Here is a 19,004-nt window from a genome sequence, read left to right as displayed (position 1 = left end):
TAGAAAAAAAAAATCTATGTTTGAATTCGAACTTGACTATCATTTCTACTTACTTTTGATGTTTTTCTTTTAAAGTGTGGAAGAAACTAGCGATGAAAACCTTAAACCTAAGCTTGTTGCTAATATAGAAAAGGCACGAATAGCAATGTCCCGCTTGGAAGAAATATTCACCCAGAATCCATCACTTCAGACAACCGATGTTATGCGAAAACTTCTGGAAGTTTACAAGGATTGTAGGTAGGTATAAAATTTTAGGCGATACTTGTAAATAAATTCTTTTACTTAATATTAAAACTGTAATTTAATCACTAGTATGCCTGTTTCTTTTGGCTATGACTTCTCAGATTAGTCAAGTTAAATTTGTATATATTATTAGAACTGTTAGTTATTAATTAAAAGCTTGTCGTTCTATTAATGATATCTACCATATATTTGGTTTTTATTTTTCTAGGTATTTAGATAAATTAATGGGTACAATGTTTTTTCACGAGAGTCATTTCCAAGGTCTTCTCGAAAGAGTTAGAGAACGTGGTAGGACTAACCTTGCGCAACGAGTTGCTGATCAAGTTCACAGGCTTTTTACTCATAATGCGGGTAAATATTAGCTTTATTTTCTGCAAAATTTTCTCTAATTTTACTTTGAATTGTTTGTAAAAATAAATGAATAAATCAAATTTTTCTAAACCAGGTGAGGAAGAAAAGCAAGGTAATGGAGCAGTTGTGAGTAACAGCCCACCCAAAGATCTCGAAAATAGCTTAGAAGAAAAATCAAAAAAAGACACTTCGGCTGAATTTTTGTCTGGCAGCTTAGCCTCTCTTGAAGCAAGAGTTACAAAGGTAGCTACCGGAGGGGCAAATGAAGGCCTGTGCAATGCGCATGTCTGTGTAAAGCTTTGTTCCCTTCTTCTAGCACAGTTAGTTAAGGCTCATGCCGAAGTTATTCGGAGGTAAGATTATTTTATTCTTAATTAAGATTATTATTTGTGATATCAGTGCTAATTCTTATTTATTATTTAACCTTATTTTTTCATGTATTTCTGTTGGTACTATCTCCATTAAATCTGAATGTAATGTTAATTTATTTCTATTTCTGACTGAAAAACTATTAAACTGAAAATAATTAACTGTTGAAAATTACCATGCTTGTAAGGTTTAGAAAAATCATACTAGGTGCTTTGTAGGAATGAGTATTTAAGATATTCTTCAAAGCTAAAATCTCCATTTTGGATGTGCAGTTATGTGCTAGTTTTATGTTTAATTTTAATTGTGAAAACAAGAGATTTTTGGACTAGCGCTTTTCAGATTTCAACTGGAACAGTAGATTTCAAGGCTGTCTATGACAGTTCTACAAGAGAGGGTCTCAATTATGGAATGTTAGAGTTAGGGATCCCACCAAAACTTGTAAGCCTGGTTCACATGACAGTAAAGAAGAAGTGTTGTGTGAGAACTCAAAGAAGTACGGCAGAATTGTGTGTGCAATAGAAATTTTGTGCTCACAGAGGGACTGCAGAGCATGCCTCATTTTCAACTTCAACATTTTAGCCTAGAATGTGCAGTGCAAAGATCCAAAATCCAGGTGGTTGGGACAGTATTCAACAGGTCAGCTATGATCCTAGCCTTTGCTGAAGATATTGATGTGATTGGGAGAACTTTGGGAGTTATGAGGAACACCTTTCTTGATCTTCAAAGGAAAACTGGAAGAAAGGGACTAGTTGTAAACTAGACAAAGACAAAATAAATGCCTGCATTTTCAATTGGTGAGATTCATGTTGATGGGCAGGTTTACATTGGTCAACACACTTTCAAGAAAGTAAAAGAATTTATCTATTTGGGAACTTTTAGGTGAACTCCAGAAACTACATCCACAATCCTCAATCCATCATTGGATAATGGCTGCAAATAGGTGCTACCTAGCAACATTCTAGGCTGAAATGTTGAAGTTGAAAAAACAAAAAGGTATCTTAGATTACCAAGGCACACCTTTTTAAAACTTATCAGACCCATGCTGAGGTATGGATCGGATGGCTGGACACTCCCTATAAGTCAGGAACTGGCTGTTGCTAGGTTTGAATGCTGAATCCTGTGTAGGATCTATGTGACCATTTGTAATTATGAAGTTTGTAGACAGTGCACTAATGCCAAGCTGATGGTCCATAACAATGATGCCGACCTCGTCACCATCATTAAAGTAATTTGATTACAGTGGGCAAGATATGGCCGAGGACCAAGTCCCGAGGAAAATACTAGAGGAAACGTTAGATGGACGGAAGTAAGTCGCAAGACCTTGGCTGTGCTGGGCTGATGGTGTGGCAGATAACTTTAGTCCAATCTGGACCTTCAATACGAGAGCAGCAGAGTGATGACTGGTTGTTAAGGTTGCAGGTAGTCTTACTCCTTTGCGGCGTGTAGCGCCAGTTAAGAAAAAAAGTATTGTAAAATAATCAAGCAAATAATTTTCACCAAATTTATCCAAGAAAATCCTTCCCTCCGTATAAAAAATATATTACAGAATATGTTAAGAGATATTTACAAAGCCAGTATATCATTACAGTCTTATTGAAAACTGAATTCTGGATCACCTTATTGTACATTCAAGAGTTAAGTTAGAAGGTAGGCATGCAAGCCAATCTCCTTGTCTAAGCCTTATGGTGGCAAAAGCTTTTTTCATCCCTACATTTATTAATTAGCATTTCAATATTTAATACCCTTTTAAGAAAACTTCAAAAGTCATTTTACTCTGGTGAAACAATATTTATAATTTAAGTTTTATTTCATAAGATTAGTTGTAGTCAATTGATTCCAGATTTGGAGGAAATTCTGGAGCCATGAGTGAAGCTAACAATGTATCACCCAGTAACTCTGGAAATGATAAAAAAGAAAAAGGTAAGACTATTAGGAATCAATAATTTATTTGGATTATTATTCATAATATAGTTTATTGAACTATTATTTCTATTATATTATTTTGTTTTTAGATGGCTCAGAAATAATAAAAACATCTAGTGATGTGAATATACCTACCCCTACCAATAGTGTGACTGAAATTAATGGTGTCATTGCTGATTCTATACCCAAAGAACCTGAATGCGGCAGTAAGATTATTAATAACCTTTATTTATTTATTATATGGTGCTTCCATTATATTAATAATAAGTAACTTTTATTTATGTTTATAACTATAACCAACAAATTAGACACTAAGTATTAAAAAGAAAAATAGAAAACAAAATAATATATTTTCAGTTCTGAATAACCAAATTACAGTATGTTATTATATAATTATTAAAAGTATCCCAAGACCTTCAATCCACTATAGACTTATTGGTTCCAAGCGCCTCCTTCATTCCCTCCCTTACTATCCCTGCTCTTCCTGAACAACCAACCGATTCACTTCTAAACTACAATAAAAAGCCTTGGAGTCACCTTCGACCAACATCTCTCCTGGAATAATCATATTTCCCAAATAAAATGAAAATCCATAACTGTACTTCCTATTCCTTACTAACAATTCCTAAGATTTTGTAATTCCATTCCTCAGAACACCCATCAGCTCCTAGTATCCTTTGTCATCTTCCCCCACTTCAACTACGGTTCCTTGGTCTATGAAGGGCTATCAGCAAGTCTAGAGTTGAAACTGAGGAGACTCATGAATTGTTTTGTAAGATTTATTTTTGGGTTTCCAGTCTCCTGCTGGTATACCGAGTTGAAGTGGCTCTATCCAACCTTCCAAAGGCAATACTTCCTTGGTGTTTTCCTATTCGAAGTTCTTAAAATAAAAAAATCTACCTATATCCTTGATCGCCTCACTCTTTGTTCATCCATTCATTAATCACCAGATCCCAACTGACTGATTTATATATGCCCTCCTATAGAATGCAACCTCCTTCTGGAACTCTCCCCATCTCTATTTACCAATCCTCATCCATTCTTTCCTTTAAACAACAGCTATTCATTCACTTATTGCATAACCATACCTCTGCATCATTGTAAACAATATAGTTGAGCATATATTGATTTACATTACAAATAGTAGTTAAGCCAAGATCTCAATGTAATTTCATTTTGCTCACTGGAAACTTTTAAATGCTTGCAAGACAAAAATCATAATATATAAACCATGTATTTATTCTTAGGGGACATTTGTCCCAGAATAAAATTATTTTTTCATTTAACAACAGTTGCCATCACTTTCCCAGCTGAGAAAACAGTTTCTGCTTTTTTTGGAGCCGGTTCCCCCTTTGCAGTCCACTGTTTGGACTGTATTTTTGTTTCGGGCCTATAATGGAGTATCCAAATTTCATCTACAGTAATTAATCAGCGCGGCCAACAGAGCATTGGAAATGTTCATTGGAACATATTTTTGGTCTAATGTGAGCAAACGCAGCAACTGACGTGCGGACAGCTTTCTTATATCTAAATGTTGATTTAATACGTAACAAACACGTTCTTTTGACATGTTCTTAACCTCTGCTATCTCTCTCACTTTAATTTGGTGGTCGTCTAGCACCATTTGATGAACTTTGGGAATGTTTTCGTTGGTAGTTGCAGTTTTTGGATGTCCCGAATGTTCATCGCCTCCCAAGCTCTTACAGCCACGTTTAAATTCAGCTGCTCAACATTTCACTGTGGTAAATGATGGTGCAGAGTCCTCATACACAGAATCCAACTTATCTTTGATTTCCATAGGCATGTTGCTTTTCATATATATATATATATAATAAATTAAAACAGCTAAGGCCTAATATGGAAGAAGCAATTAACAGTTGCAGAAAAGCTTAATTGATATAATTAATTAAGTTACATTGTTGTGAGTCAACTTTCGCCCAAAAAATAAAATCATTTGCTGTTTAAAAATGATTAAGGAATGTTTAAGTGCTATGACATAAATAACTTTAGCGATAAAAAAGACCATCATTTAAAAAAATTAGTTTGTTAAGGTTTGCAATTGAAAGAAAAATTAAAGGTCTGTCCGAACATATATTTGCAACTTTTAGTGAACTCATTCAGGTACATGAATGTTCCTTGCCATTTGAAGAAAGCTGTGACAAATCAAAATTAGCAATTTGATTTTTTAAAAAATAGATTCAAAGGAATTTTAAGAGTTCTTTGTCTATAAAGAAAGGAATTTCAATGGATAAAAATCTGTATATTGATTATACAGTGTTCCAATTCCATTCAGCACAATTTGATACCAACTGATGGAGTACCAGTAATGGCAAGCATAAATGGATCATGGGTATTTATTTATTTTTAAAAAAAAAAACAGAGAGATAACTGTAACATTGTCTACTTTTACAAGATTTGTATTTTAAATGGAAAATTAGGCTATAGTAATAGAGAAAGGTGACAGGAAATTTATGATTCATAGCTCATTAGAAAGTATAAGTATTATTTGAAAAGTTCACAAAATTAAAAAAAATTATGTTTTCAATATTTTTTACATCTATATACGTTTTCAAGTTATTAAGAGTCATTCAAGTCATTTAAGTTATTAAGAGTAAGCAAAATACTTTGTAATTGAGGAAATATTGTCAATACTGGAAGAATATTAGCCCACAGCATGACAGGTGGGTCTATAATAGTAAAATTCATTTCTCTTACATTTTGATGTTCTGATATTATTTATTTTATAATCCATTTCCATTTAAATAGATAGAGTCATAAATATGCTGAATGTTTGATTTGATATAAAAAGTAAACAAATAATGTTACTGTGTAGGAATAAACCACCTGTTGTGTTGTGTGTTAATGTTATTTAGTTGTGTGAGTTATTATTAGTTGGAGGAGTATCGCGAAGAAAAATCAGACAACTGTTCAGGTTGCATTTAATTCCCTTACATTTTAAATATCTTGTTAGTTTTAGTTTGTTATTTTGTTAGTTTTAAAAATATCTAAACAGCAGCAACTTCATATGCCAATAGAGCTTCATATTATAATAGCAAAAAGAAAGCAAATTGGAACAGAACAGTAGAAGAGAATGTTAGATAATTATAAGTGTGCTTTTTATTAATTTTATTTTAATTTGAAAGGCTATTTAGATTTAAAAAGTAGTAAAACAATTTTTTTAAATTATTGTTTTAGTTGTAATTGGCCTAGACTATTTTTATTGAATGCTTATTAGATTTTAACATTTTAAGACTATTATTATTCGTAGACTTGTGTCTATTCTATTCACATTGTTTTATATCTTGAAATTGTTTCATTACACAGCTTTCACTATTCTTGATACTGCACCAAATTCTCACAAGTACAAGTTGACCATGTTTCAACCAACTGACACGAGGGTATTCTATAAACGGGTCAGAGAAGAAATAAAACTGTTGAGGACATCCCTTCCCGCAGGAATATGGGTTGCAGCGTTTGAAGATAGGATGGTAATTGTCTAGTACTAATACTATTTTTTTTTCTTTTTTGTCTATAAACTCACGTAGGAAATTTATGTTTACTCTTTTACATTATCAGTCCATTCTGAATTGTGAAACCTTAGGTTTCATCTTATTGTCTCAATATTGTAGAGTTCCTGAAAGAGCTATTAATTATATCATTATAAATATAGAAGCTTTCATTTTGGCAATTTATATGAATTCACATCTGCTTTATATTAAATACATAAGAATTCCAAAATAAAATAAAATGTAGGTCTACCTCTACAGTTTCATCTACTGGTATTACTTTTTAACTTAGAGGCAACACATGTGGCAAAAATTTGGAAGTAACAGATAACATAGACTTTTTAGTACTCTCTAAAAATCTTAAAGAAAAATTATAAAAGACTCCACAAAATGCATTTCGATATCTTCAAAATTGAAGGATTAGAGTATTTCAGATTTTTATATTTTCGAAAACATTATTTTTTAAGCACTTTATAAACTGGAATCTTGAAGAGATGATACATCATTCTTGTGCATATATTAATTTTCTTTCAAATAAAAACATTTCCAAACCTGTAGATGTAGTATTTTTTTAAAAAATGCTGATAGACTGTTACTGAAATGATTTTTCCATAATTATGAAAGGAAAATTTATTGTGTACATTTAAAATGTTTATTATTTCAATAATAGAAATAATTTCTTCTTAAGTTTCAGTTTTTTTATTGTACAATTTTACTTGATACTGATTTATGGTGTTTTCCTTACTTTTACCATAGTATTAACATATTTTTTATCCAGTGTATTCTTTCTTCAAATGAAAACTGCTTGCCGAGTTTTGCATATTGTAAGTAATCCAATGAAGGTGGCATTCACTAATCCCTAAAACACTAACTATCTTAGAGATTAATTTTTAATGTGATGGTTTGTTTATTAGGACATACATTTTTAGTCAGTAACTGATATTTGTAACGCATATTTCCAAAATTTATCTCCATACAGTCCAAGTGAAATTATCGATGGTATTGTTCAGAGAATGCCGTTGTATTGCTCAAAATGTAATGCTGGGTACTATCCATAACAGTAGAATAAGTCATCTCAGGAGCTATCATATTACTTATTATTAAATTAATAAACATTTTGATTTCATAAAATATATTTCTCTCCCATAAATGTGGAAAAACCTTTTATGAAACTACTTTTTAGCATTTTTAAAAATAGTACATACCCTGGCTTGAAAATATTTTCAATGGAAAGACAATGAAAAATAAAATACATACAAATTATCTATCTGTCTCCAAGATTTTATGAACTGTTTATGAAGCGCCTGAAAAATGATAATGATGTGGAAAATTCAAGATTTTAAAAAGGCGTGAACCCTTCAATTTGGAAGATATTGAAATTTGTTTTGCAGGACCTTTCATAACATTTTGATTGCTAAATGAGAGTACTTAAAAGTGTGTGTAACTGCAAAGTTTAAAAAAAGCCATAACGTTCGACGGAACTGTAGAGATAGACATACAACTTTTTCTTCAGGCATATTCTGATTAGACCATTTGTTTCGCCTTGTGAAGGATTTGAGCCAATTTTTATAAGTCATTGTATATGACCTCTTTTTTTTTCATTACTTTCAGGATTTATTCTCTGTTATGATACGTGGTCCAGAAAAAACTCCCTATGAAGATGGTTTATTCTTCTTTGACTTTCAACTGTCAGCTGATTATCCCAAAGCTCCTCCACATTGCCATTATATCTCCTATTGTTCTGATAGATTGAATCCTAATTTATATGAGGATGGAAAAGTATGTATTAGTCTTCTTGGAACATGGAGTGGTAAAGGAACTGAAGTTTGGACATCTACATCAAATCTCCTGCAAGTCATTATTTCTATTCAAGGTATACAATTTTTATATATATTTTTTTTAATAAATATATTTCTTTGTTTTATAGATTACTTATAAAATAAGATAAAACCTAAAACTTTACACATGCAGTTTAAAACATATACCTTACTTTAGCCCATTTTATCACATTATTCTGATGGCACAGTCATAGTTAGCCAAATTCACTTCTAATTGATCATAAGCCATATCCAAAAAACTTATATTGTATTTTCTTTAGAATAATGTTATATTGGTAGTTTCTATGATGGTAGACTTGAATTACTAAAAACAATTGTTTACATCATTATTGGCTATATTATTTCTAATTGATATTGGTCTAATATCAAATTAAAGTAAACTGGAATACTGTGGTATACTATCTCAATAATTTTTTTAATAATATAGTAAATATTTAATATTTGATCATTTTTATCAATAGATTGTTTATAAAGTGATTGATAAGGTTGTAATATATAGTGTAAATGCAATAGAATTAGAATTAGTAAAAAGTTGATAAAAGTAGGTTAATAGGCTAAGATATATTTTGATATAGGCAGAATAGCCTGCAACCTTTCAATGACATTTTTAGCTGTGGTGTTATAAATAAGATATCCTTGAGAATGGCCGAAACATAAGAATTATAAGAAAATAAACTTGTCGAGACTATGTGGATATTTTTTATTACAATTGATGTAAATTATATTTTTCTTTCAGGCTTGATATTAGTGAATGAACCTTATTTTAATGAAGCTGGATATGAAAAACAAAAAGGTAGCCAACAGGGGAAAGAGAATTCTCGAATGTATAATGAGATGGCTGTTCTCAAATTAGTCCAATCTATGTCCAAGCTCATCATCAACCCTCCTCCGGTCTTCAAAGAAGAAATAGCTCAACACTTTGCACAACATGCCAACAAGTTAGTTCAAAGAAATAAAAAATTATTTCGTGGAATTTATTGTCCATTTTAATTTATTTTTAGTTCTTCCAATATTTAAAAAAACAAAACTGAAAATAGATTAATGTCAATGGTTTAATATTTTTTGATGAATTTATAAAATATAGTTACTATTAATAATGTACTATAAAAACTTGAAGGGTAAGATGGATCTTGATTTATTTATTTCTTTTATTGTTTTGATTTTCTTAAAATGAGATTTTTTTAATAGTTTTAACAGTTCCAGTTGATCCGTTCTGGCTAATTTGCATTTCATTACTCGAAGGTACATCCTCACTTTCCCGCCATGCCAATTTTTATAATCTGCTTCCATCCTCATGGTATGTGTTACATGTGTGGCATTAATACACAAGACCATGGAGGGCTGTGAAAATTTTATATAAAAAAAAATAAAAAAAAAAAAAAAAATAATTTAGCACATGACTGCTCACTATTAAATAACTCAGTCTTTGTTTCTGCAGCTATGATCAGATTCATGTATATTATGAAATATGTCAATTTAACAACTAACCTTTAACCCTCTCACAGGGTGTGACAATACATCTCAGTCGACGCTTTGAGTTGTCTTTAGAGTAAAGTAACAGCAGGAAATGAGATTGCTTCTTCATACCACTTGGACACCTTGGGACATTTTACCTCTACTACAGGAACAATTTGGGACACATTACCCCTACCAGTAGGACAAAAACCCATTTTCGGGGGGGAAAAAAATGTAAAAACACGTACCTTAATACCTTATTAAGAGATTTCACGGCTATTTTTTTGTTTTCTTAATTCTTTTTTTATTATTAGTCGTGAAAGGATTAAAACTACGAGATATGTGTTTGGATGCACTAGAAAAGAACGCTAACTATGAGTTATCTTGTAGAGGGCAGTCAACGTGTTAAAATCTCAAGAAAAACAAATAAATATATTTACTAATAGAAGGAAATTATATGAAGTAATGCACTGTATCTAGCTAGCAATGCAGTTCCTGGAAATAATTTCTACTGACATTAATTTTAGTGATTGATGACCACAATACTCCCCTCTAAATATATATTACCCAAATCAGTTATATATGACTTTGAACTGAAAACAGCTGTGGAATAGACATAAGGGATTATCAAGAGCTATGTTTAGCTAACTATGTACTTTTACTCATTATTATTTGCACTACGGAAAATTCAAGCTGCAAAGCTTAGGAAAGGAAGTGATCTGTGTTAAAATGGATTAGCTGTGGACCCAGTCCGATGCTATGTAAGCTTTGTAAACCCCTTCCCCTTCACTCAGATGAACCAATAATTGATAATAGTTCATAAACTGTAGTTTTGAAACAGGACAAGATAAGGTCTGTTTCAAGAACCACTTGTTCCCCACAACTCAGCTGGCTTAGCCTTGGTCTTCTATTCCTTCTTGTGTAAGACTTTTGAGGTATTTCTTCCAGGCCCAGCATTGTCATCCAATATGATTAGGTTCAAAACCCTATAAGAAATATGGGTCTCCCTCCCTAACGTTCCGTCATCTCTCTTCAGGCATTATCAATATTACGTGCTTATAAAGTAATTCTTCAAAGAATTTGTTGCTAATTTTCCTCTATTCATCCTCAGAAGTGGTGAAACATTGTTTCTGTGCCATATTTGATTTAAAAATATAAGGGACAAACACAATATTCTATTAAAATAAAAATAAAAAGATACTGAAACACGAAGATGGACTGAGAACCCACCCTCCCTTGAACCATTAATTTAAACAACAATGTTTGATGGGAAAATACCTCAAAATTACAACAGGAGATTATAACATGCTTGAGTTCTAGAAGAGGGCTGGATTGAAGGGCACCTAAGACCCCTTTGACCTGAGTTACATCTCCCTCTTCAATAACTTGACTGTATTCTGGATAGGATCTCAGCTGTACTGAGGTTTAAGGTGTAGTTGTTGGTTGATACTCACTTTGGAGGTGATTTGATACTGTTTGTTGACTTTATAAAAACCACTAAGATAAGTGTTTTGACAATTGAATCTGTTACTACATATTACTGTTAAAACTATTTAGTATATTGCTGTTGTTGGGGTCCGATTTAGGTTTTGCATGTCCCTGTTGTACAGTCTGTTATTACATATTACTGTTAAAACTTCAGTATATTGATTGCTGTTCTTGAAGTCCGATTTAGGTTTTGCGTGTCCCTGTTGTACAATCTGTTACTCAGTGTACCTGTTTTCTGTCCCTCTTGAACAAGCTGCTACCCAGAGTACCTGTCACTTTTATCTTTGCGATTTAGAGAAACTGTTATTAAGTTGAAACAGTGTCAGAGGAACAGATAGTTTCTATATAACTCAACTTTTAAAAATTTCATATTCGCATACTATTTGAAATTTGTTCATGAACTACTTATACTTATTTATTTCCTACACTTGGTACAATAAATTTTGCATCTTAACTAAAAGCCTGGAGCAAATGCTGCCAAGATTTTAGGGACAAATTCTTTGAAGAATTACTTTACCAGTATGTTATATTGATAATGCCTGAAGAGAGATAGTGAACCATTAGGGAGGGAGACTCATGTTTTTTATGGGTTTTGAACTTAATCATATTAATGCCTAAAGAGAGATAGAGAACCATCAGGGAGGGAGACTCATGTTTTTTATGGGTTTTGAACTTAATCATATTGCAAAACAATTCTGGGTTAGGTACGTTATCAGGAAGAGGCCAGAAGGAATACCACAAAAGTCTTAGACGAGAAGAAGGAATGGAAGACCAAGGGTAAGGTGGGCTTGGTGTGGGGATGAAGAAGCCAGAAATGATTTAGGTCTGAGAATTGGGGAGCAGCTGCAAAAAATCTATAGATGGGATGTAGAAGTTAAAGGAGTCCTGCGCTGACTCTCAATTGTATCATTGAGTCATTGAAGTTTTGTAATATTTCAACATAGAATCAAATAGTTATGTTAGTTTTTAGGGGAATCGCTCTATTTAGATACCTAATTCCCAGCTTTAGTCACTGAATTATATTAAGATAATTGGGCTACATTTATGTTAATTTTTAATTAATTTTAATTACATTGTTAGAGGCATGTTTTATTTATGTTTCCTCTATTCCTTGAAAATTCCCAGCTCTGGTGAGGACATAGATAAAGTATTGATTATATTGTATTATTTTAATTTTTTTTATGTTGTTTATTATCTTACTTTTTGATTTATTAAAATTATGATGATTATTTCAGGCTGTGTGAAAGGTTGGAATCCTGGTTGGATATATCCGAGAACTACAATAGTAACCATCCTCTGTCTCCAACTACTCCTACAACATATAAGCAGCTTCACAACGAAGGTTTGTAATGATTTTATTGGTTGGTACAATAGTAACTTTTTTTTTGTTAAACAGAAAGGTTTTTAGAATTTTATAGTCATCACTAATCCTTAGGTTATGTTTTCCCTCTTCTAAACTTTTGATAATTATGGTTTTATTTGTAAAATCTTATAAAATATTAAACATATTGCAACTGATTAAGTTGTTTGGTGGTAGGTAGGATTTACTCAGCTGAAAAGCTATAATCTACTTCAGAACACTATTCTTTATAATAAAGCAGGGTTTGATGTGTCTGTAATTACAATAAAAGTTGAAATTATTAATGATAATTCGATTCCCCTATGCTGCAGATATGTAGTAATGGTCGAGTTGTATATTGAAGTTTTTGGCATCGCTGGGTTAATTGGTGTTGATTTCCTAGATTTATTTAAAAATCATTACAAAATTTGTACAAATTACAAAATTTGTGTAAAAAAAATTTTTTTTGTTGATATTTTCTTTTCTTTTAATTTATATAAGCATTATATAATGTATAAAGTGTAATATTTAGGCAAATAAAGTTTAAGTACCTTTTTTTTTTTTTAACCATGACAATTGCTGTCCATTGAATCTATATATGAAATCAACTAATATATGTATGTTTTTTAACTGAATTGTTGAATAAGGACTCTTGAAAGTTATTATATATCACCACATTTTTTATAAAACAGTTAGACAATATGAAATAATCCAAAACAATGTAAAAAAAAAAATAAATAAAAGAAATGAAAAAAAAATCTTTTGACCTTGTAAAAATATTATTGGAAGTGTGTAAAATAAAAGAATACAGAAGTAAATAAATTTATATACTTCAAAAAATAAATTTGATTATAAAAAAAAAATTAGGAGTGCAAAAATGCGACAACCCAGAACGATCAAGCTGGTGGAAGCTAGAACTGTACTTAATACAGTTCGGGACAATCTAAGGTGTAAGAGAAAATGCTAAAGCTCTCCCCAAAGCTCTGAACGCAAGCTTAAAAAGTGACTACCCGTGATGAAAGCTTAAGGGGCCATTTATAGTTGAGGGAGTTAAGTGACTGCCTTAATGCCTGACTGACTGGTGCCGGTTTGAATCCAGCCTGGAGGGGGGGGGACTTTTATTTCTGTGGTGGTCTCACAAAATGAAAACCTAAATCCCTACCATAGTTAAAATAGATTGGATACCTCTAGATAAATAACTCCTCCTCCATATAACAGAATTGACCAGGAAGGTAATAAAAGCTAAAGCTTATCGTCATGTAATGGACTGTTAATAGTTAACGGAGTTAAGCGATTTTAGCGGTACCAGTTCAAATCAGGCATGTGGGGTTTACTTTTATTTCTGTGGTGGTCCCACAAAATGTACACTTATTCCATACCATGACTAAAATAGATTGGTTACCTCTAGATAACTCCTCCTCCGGATAAAATACCAGGAAGGTCTAAAAAAAAAAAAAAAAATATCCTTTTATGTAGTCCCAAACCATGATAATGTGTTATCAACCACGGTCAAGATGTTCGTTTTCCATAATCCCTGTCTCTTGGGTTAGTGCAAGATTATATATTTTTCTTTCCAAGATTTACAATGATACTAGGGCCGCCCATAGCTCAGTGGTTAAGACACAGTCTTACCAATTTGATGTCTATTTGCGGTGCCGGTTCGAATCGGGCCTGGGACATCGACTTTTTTCATTGCATGGCGGTCCTACAAAATGAAGAACTTTGACCCCCAACCATGGTTAGGCAGTATAGGACTCCAATGGGAGTCTTGGCCGAAAAAAAAAAAAAAATACAATGATACTATATATTTCCTTTAGATGATGCATTTAGTAATAATAAATCACATTTATTCAGGGTTAATCACTTTCTATCAAAACTTTTTTTTTAAATAGATAACTATCTTAAAAATCTTATTTCTTTTCTTTTTAATTAGATAAATTTTTTGCATGAAAATATTGATATTAAATTTCCGTATTATTTAGATTGATATGCGTCTTTTTTTAAGGTGTCCCCTTGCCGGAATTTCCACTGATACCTGCATCAAAAGGCTTCTGTTTGACATTAAGGAAAACGCTTGTGCATTTCAAGCAAGTACTTTCACAACAGCAGCAAGAAGCAAAGGCTAGTTAGTATAAACCTTTGTGGAACTCTCTGGACTCGGGACATAAACTAAAAAGAGGTGTAGCAGCTCGCTAGTGTGATATATTTGCAATATATCAGACCATAATTTATATATATGCACATACTTATATATTTATATTAAACCATGTACAAATAGTACCAAATTACAGTGGAGTTTTCACTTGACTGTTTTGAAGAATAGCTTTAAAATGTATTGTACAAATAGCTTAGTTAAATGAGATTTTTATTTGTAAATAAAGTATCATAGAAAGTGAGCCGTGTGCGCTATTTAGTGAAGGCCTCTTTCACTTCAGTCATTTGAATAATTCTACCTCGACATTTAGACCTACTTTAATATTTAAACGAATAAGTATTACCGTCATTACATACTATTATTAGATCTCATTTGAATTCTGAATGATACTTTACTACCAACCTTGTACTTATATATTCTAATCATAGGCTGTTTTGTTAATTATTTCAACAGTAATCTGGCCTTAATATTACTATTAATACTACTATTATTAGGTGCTAGATGTGTGGAAGGATCACGGTGATAGATAGATCTATAATTATTATTGTAAAAATTGTATGGTAACTTGATAAGTTTTGGTCATTGATTCCTAAAGCTCATTTTCTAATATGTTACTATTGTGGTGCTAAAGTAATTGAAAATTCAAAGTAGGCTACAAAATTGTCTGTATGAATTGTCTTTGTTATTATATAATTGTATATTGTAAATATATTCTCTACTATAAAAAAAGAAACGAAAAAAATAGCACCACTTAAAATTTGTGACAAATTAATAAAGTTTAGTGAGTTATTTCTAAAACTGAACTTAACTTAATTTTTATACTCTAAGATGCTGTTTAACTAATGACCTTAATTATGAAGCAAGAAACTGGTAAACTACTTAGATACTGTTAAAACTATTAAAAAATAAAAGTGATCCTTGACTTGTGACGTTCCAAAGATATAATTTGCAGCTTTCTGCAAAGCAACCAACTTGTATGTAAATAGTTGTGAATGTATTGTTGCTAGTTTGTTATTTGCTTTTTAAAAGTGTATATTTATTTATTAATATATAAAATAAATGCGATCTATATCTATCCTCTCTTGAAAATAGTTCAAATCACAAATTTTTGAAGCTTATTTATAAATATTTATTGATAATTGAACATTGGAGTTTTCGTTTGGTATTTTTATGAATTCATTCAATTTTGCATTATTTACTACGATTTATGGAATGTGTATTTGTTAATGCAATTATTTATTTATATTAATGCACAATATATAATTGTTTGTTACTATGTTATTGTTTATTGCATTCCAAACACCATGAGCATTAACTTTTTAGTTTATTTTTTTCAAGTTTAATAAATGCGATATGGTGAAGTTTAAAATTTGTCAATTACGCTTTTCTTATTGTGTTAAAAAGTGAAAATTGAATAAAAATATTATTCCATTGTTACTTTATTTGGCTAATTCTTCCCATATTTATGGGTAAATCTTACCTCAAAAGATATCCATTTAATTTTCTAATCCTAAGATTTATTTTTATAATTCTTCAAACATAACAAATTTGTCACAACTTATTCATAATTATTATTCTGATTTATAAATTATAGTGTACTGTTTATAATTTTCGGTTGTCAAAAGTTATTATAATATATATGGTCGGAAATCATCTTTAGGGAAAAAAGAAGGGAAATGACATTGCTCCTTAAAAATTACTTTTTATAATAATGACTCCAAATGTGATTTTAATAAACAATTATTATAAAAGCACTTTAAAATTAGAAAATAATATGTAATTAGCTATCATAATAAATGTACCCACCGGGTTTTTAATTGAAGTGTGGTGCCCAAAACTGAATTTGAAAAAATTAACTTCTAGTACCATCACTGTAATCAATTATGAAGTACATTCATGAGTTTTTACTAACAAAAATGAAACTGTTTTCTCATGAATATCATATCACTGTTCAAGTTTTTTATTTCATGACCATATTTATTTTTTTATTTCTGTCAACAGTGTTTAATCATTAGATGTAAAGCAGGATATTGCTGTAAATACAACTTATTATTCCAAAAACCTCTTTAAATGGTCACAAGTAGGAGCAATCTGAGAAATGCCATGGATTTATCCTCTTCTAATAACTTCAAATAGCCAAAACCTCAATTTCATTTATACCAAATAAAAGCATATTATTATACATAGTTTTTCTTGAATGGGATATCTTTGGACCAACAGGGGGCTGAGAAAAACATTAAGTAAAATTTGATAAAAAATATTATCAGTATTAGCTGTAAGGTCCCTTACTATAGTTGTAATTAAGCTATATAATACTTCTCAAAAGGAATTTTTTTCTACTTTATGATGGTACAATTAGAACTTAACTAAAATAATTAGTTTTTGTGTAATCGCTGTCTATTTGGGAAAAAATGTGAACTGCTCAGAAACACATGAAGTATTAAATTTCTCATTTTATGTGGAGAATTGGACAGTGGGTTTTATGGATCTTTATGTTGCTTTCAAGACATACTATCAACTCTCTAAACATGGGCTATCATTTACAAGACATTCCTGAAACCCCCCAAACTGAGGTTAAGAAATAGGTTCAAAATGCATTCTCACCCACTAATGCAGTACAAAAGCCTATTATTTTATGCACTGACTCACGACATTCGTGGGATTTAAAGGTTATGAGAATTTAATTTAACATTGAACAGCTCTCTCAGAGTCTTATATTTACACATACAAAACTAAGATAAAAATACTCATTTATGTTTGCTTAAGTACAAAACAGTATGTTTACCTCATCCCACTTGCTGGGACTTGTTCCCAGTTCCCTTCTGCCTTAACCAGTACCAGCGGTTAGAACTTAATTGACAACTGAAAGAATTAGCCCTAACATATTAAATAAGAATATTATATATATATGAATAATTTACAGTAGAATTTCAAATTACGAAGATGGTTAGGAGTGCAGTTAAAAGAGAGAGAAAATACCTAAAATTATATTTCCTGACGTTTCGCACTTTGTAGAGCCTCATCATAGATAATGATTATCTTACTATATCAAAATATTTTTAGTTGTTTTTGTATCTTTTTATGATTTAGCTCTGATGGTCTACAAAGTGGGATGAAACATCGGCAAATAAACTGTTGTTAACTAATTTGGTTCTCTTTTGGCTGCACCCATGACCATCTTCATAATTAAATAAGAATGTTTGAAGACACAAAAAAAATGGATAGAGAAGTTGGCTAAAGATGCAGAAAAAACGACAAAAAGGACAGATAACAACAAGGAGCATTTATAAAATCACCTATTTGCAAGTAGAGAAAAATATTTTGAGAAATAGACCAATAAAAGATAAGCATGGACAGTGCTTTACCACAATGGGACAATTGCGGAGATAGAAATAACATTCTAATGAAACCCTAAACATAAATACCAATATAGAAAATGGCAATGCTTTAATCAAGATATAAAAAGAAAAGATTCTACAAAGCCAGTGAAGGATTTTATTTGTACTAAGTTTGGAAAAACAAGATCATCTCTCTGAATACCATAATGGGTCTGTTTAAAACAAATGTTCTTATATGCATCTGGAACTTGGAGGGTCTCTAAAAGAACTATGGAAAAATCACAAGTATTTGTTAGATGTTAGAGAATAATACTAGGGATCCACTGGCTTTGGTAGTAATTTCCAATAAAGAAACAAATAGAAGAGATCAGTGATGAGGAATGTGAACTAGTTGGGACAGCAGTAGAGAGAAGTAAAACAATTGGCAAATGATAGACATAAGTGGCGAGCATTCTTTAAGGCCCTTTGTTCCTTTGGGAGCTAAAAGAACTGAACTACTAAACAAAAAGTAAATTTTACAGAAGAAACCAATGGAAAATAAAAAATATCAGTTTTATATTAAAGTAAGTGATATGGTAGTAAATATTAATCTTTCACACAATTTGATGAAGTATTATATAATAATAATAATGTATTATTATACCTTACTATTTATATATACTTCTTCAAAATGTCTAGTATTAGTAGTTAACTTCTAACAGTGGTTACTATGTTAAATGTTATGCAAACGAAGCCATCTCTGTGAGTCTGGCATAAATGAATAGAATACTTATTATCTTTCTAGACTAATATCAAGCAATCTACCAACTATTGTCCCTTCGTGAGCTGTTGTGGAAATGATTTACATCTTATCTTTCATTAATACTAATTAATTTAAGTTTTTTTTTATTTACTAAACTTTCTGAAAGAATTCTTCCTTTTTCAAATATGTCTGTACAAAACAAGCTCTCTATAATAGTATAACAAGCTATACTTATTGTTACTGTTTTTATTAGATCA

The 19,004-nt window shown here is 31.1% G+C and overlaps 1 protein-coding gene across 2 annotated transcripts in view; it reads left to right on the top strand.

Annotated features, from left to right (window-relative positions):
* The window catches only part of LOC106687134 ((E3-independent) E2 ubiquitin-conjugating enzyme UBE2O), a 32,845-nt gene extending 16,741 nt beyond the window's left edge, over positions 1-16,104 (top strand). For both annotated transcript variants that reach the window (XM_014430849.3, XM_014430855.3), the window contains 10 exons: positions 76-237; positions 452-594; positions 689-947; positions 2,804-2,883; positions 2,976-3,092; positions 6,211-6,374; positions 8,004-8,265; positions 8,967-9,168; positions 12,409-12,515; positions 14,518-16,104. In XM_014430849.3, coding sequence (XP_014286335.1) covers positions 76-237; positions 452-594; positions 689-947; positions 2,804-2,883; positions 2,976-3,092; positions 6,211-6,374; positions 8,004-8,265; positions 8,967-9,168; positions 12,409-12,515; positions 14,518-14,642 — 1,621 coding nt within the window. In that variant the 3' untranslated portion in view covers positions 14,643-16,104. The remainder of the gene's footprint in view (positions 1-75; positions 238-451; positions 595-688; positions 948-2,803; positions 2,884-2,975; positions 3,093-6,210; positions 6,375-8,003; positions 8,266-8,966; positions 9,169-12,408; positions 12,516-14,517) is intronic.
* The last annotated feature ends 2,900 nt before the right edge of the window (positions 16,105-19,004 follow it).

The sequence above is a fragment of the Halyomorpha halys genome, unplaced genomic scaffold, assembly GCF_000696795.3.
Source record: "Halyomorpha halys isolate HHAL.00 unplaced genomic scaffold, Hhal_1.1 Scaffold37.1, whole genome shotgun sequence".
In the NCBI taxonomy this organism is placed as follows: domain Eukaryota; kingdom Metazoa; phylum Arthropoda; class Insecta; order Hemiptera; family Pentatomidae; genus Halyomorpha; species Halyomorpha halys.
This window is presented reverse-complemented; position numbering and strand designations above follow the sequence as displayed.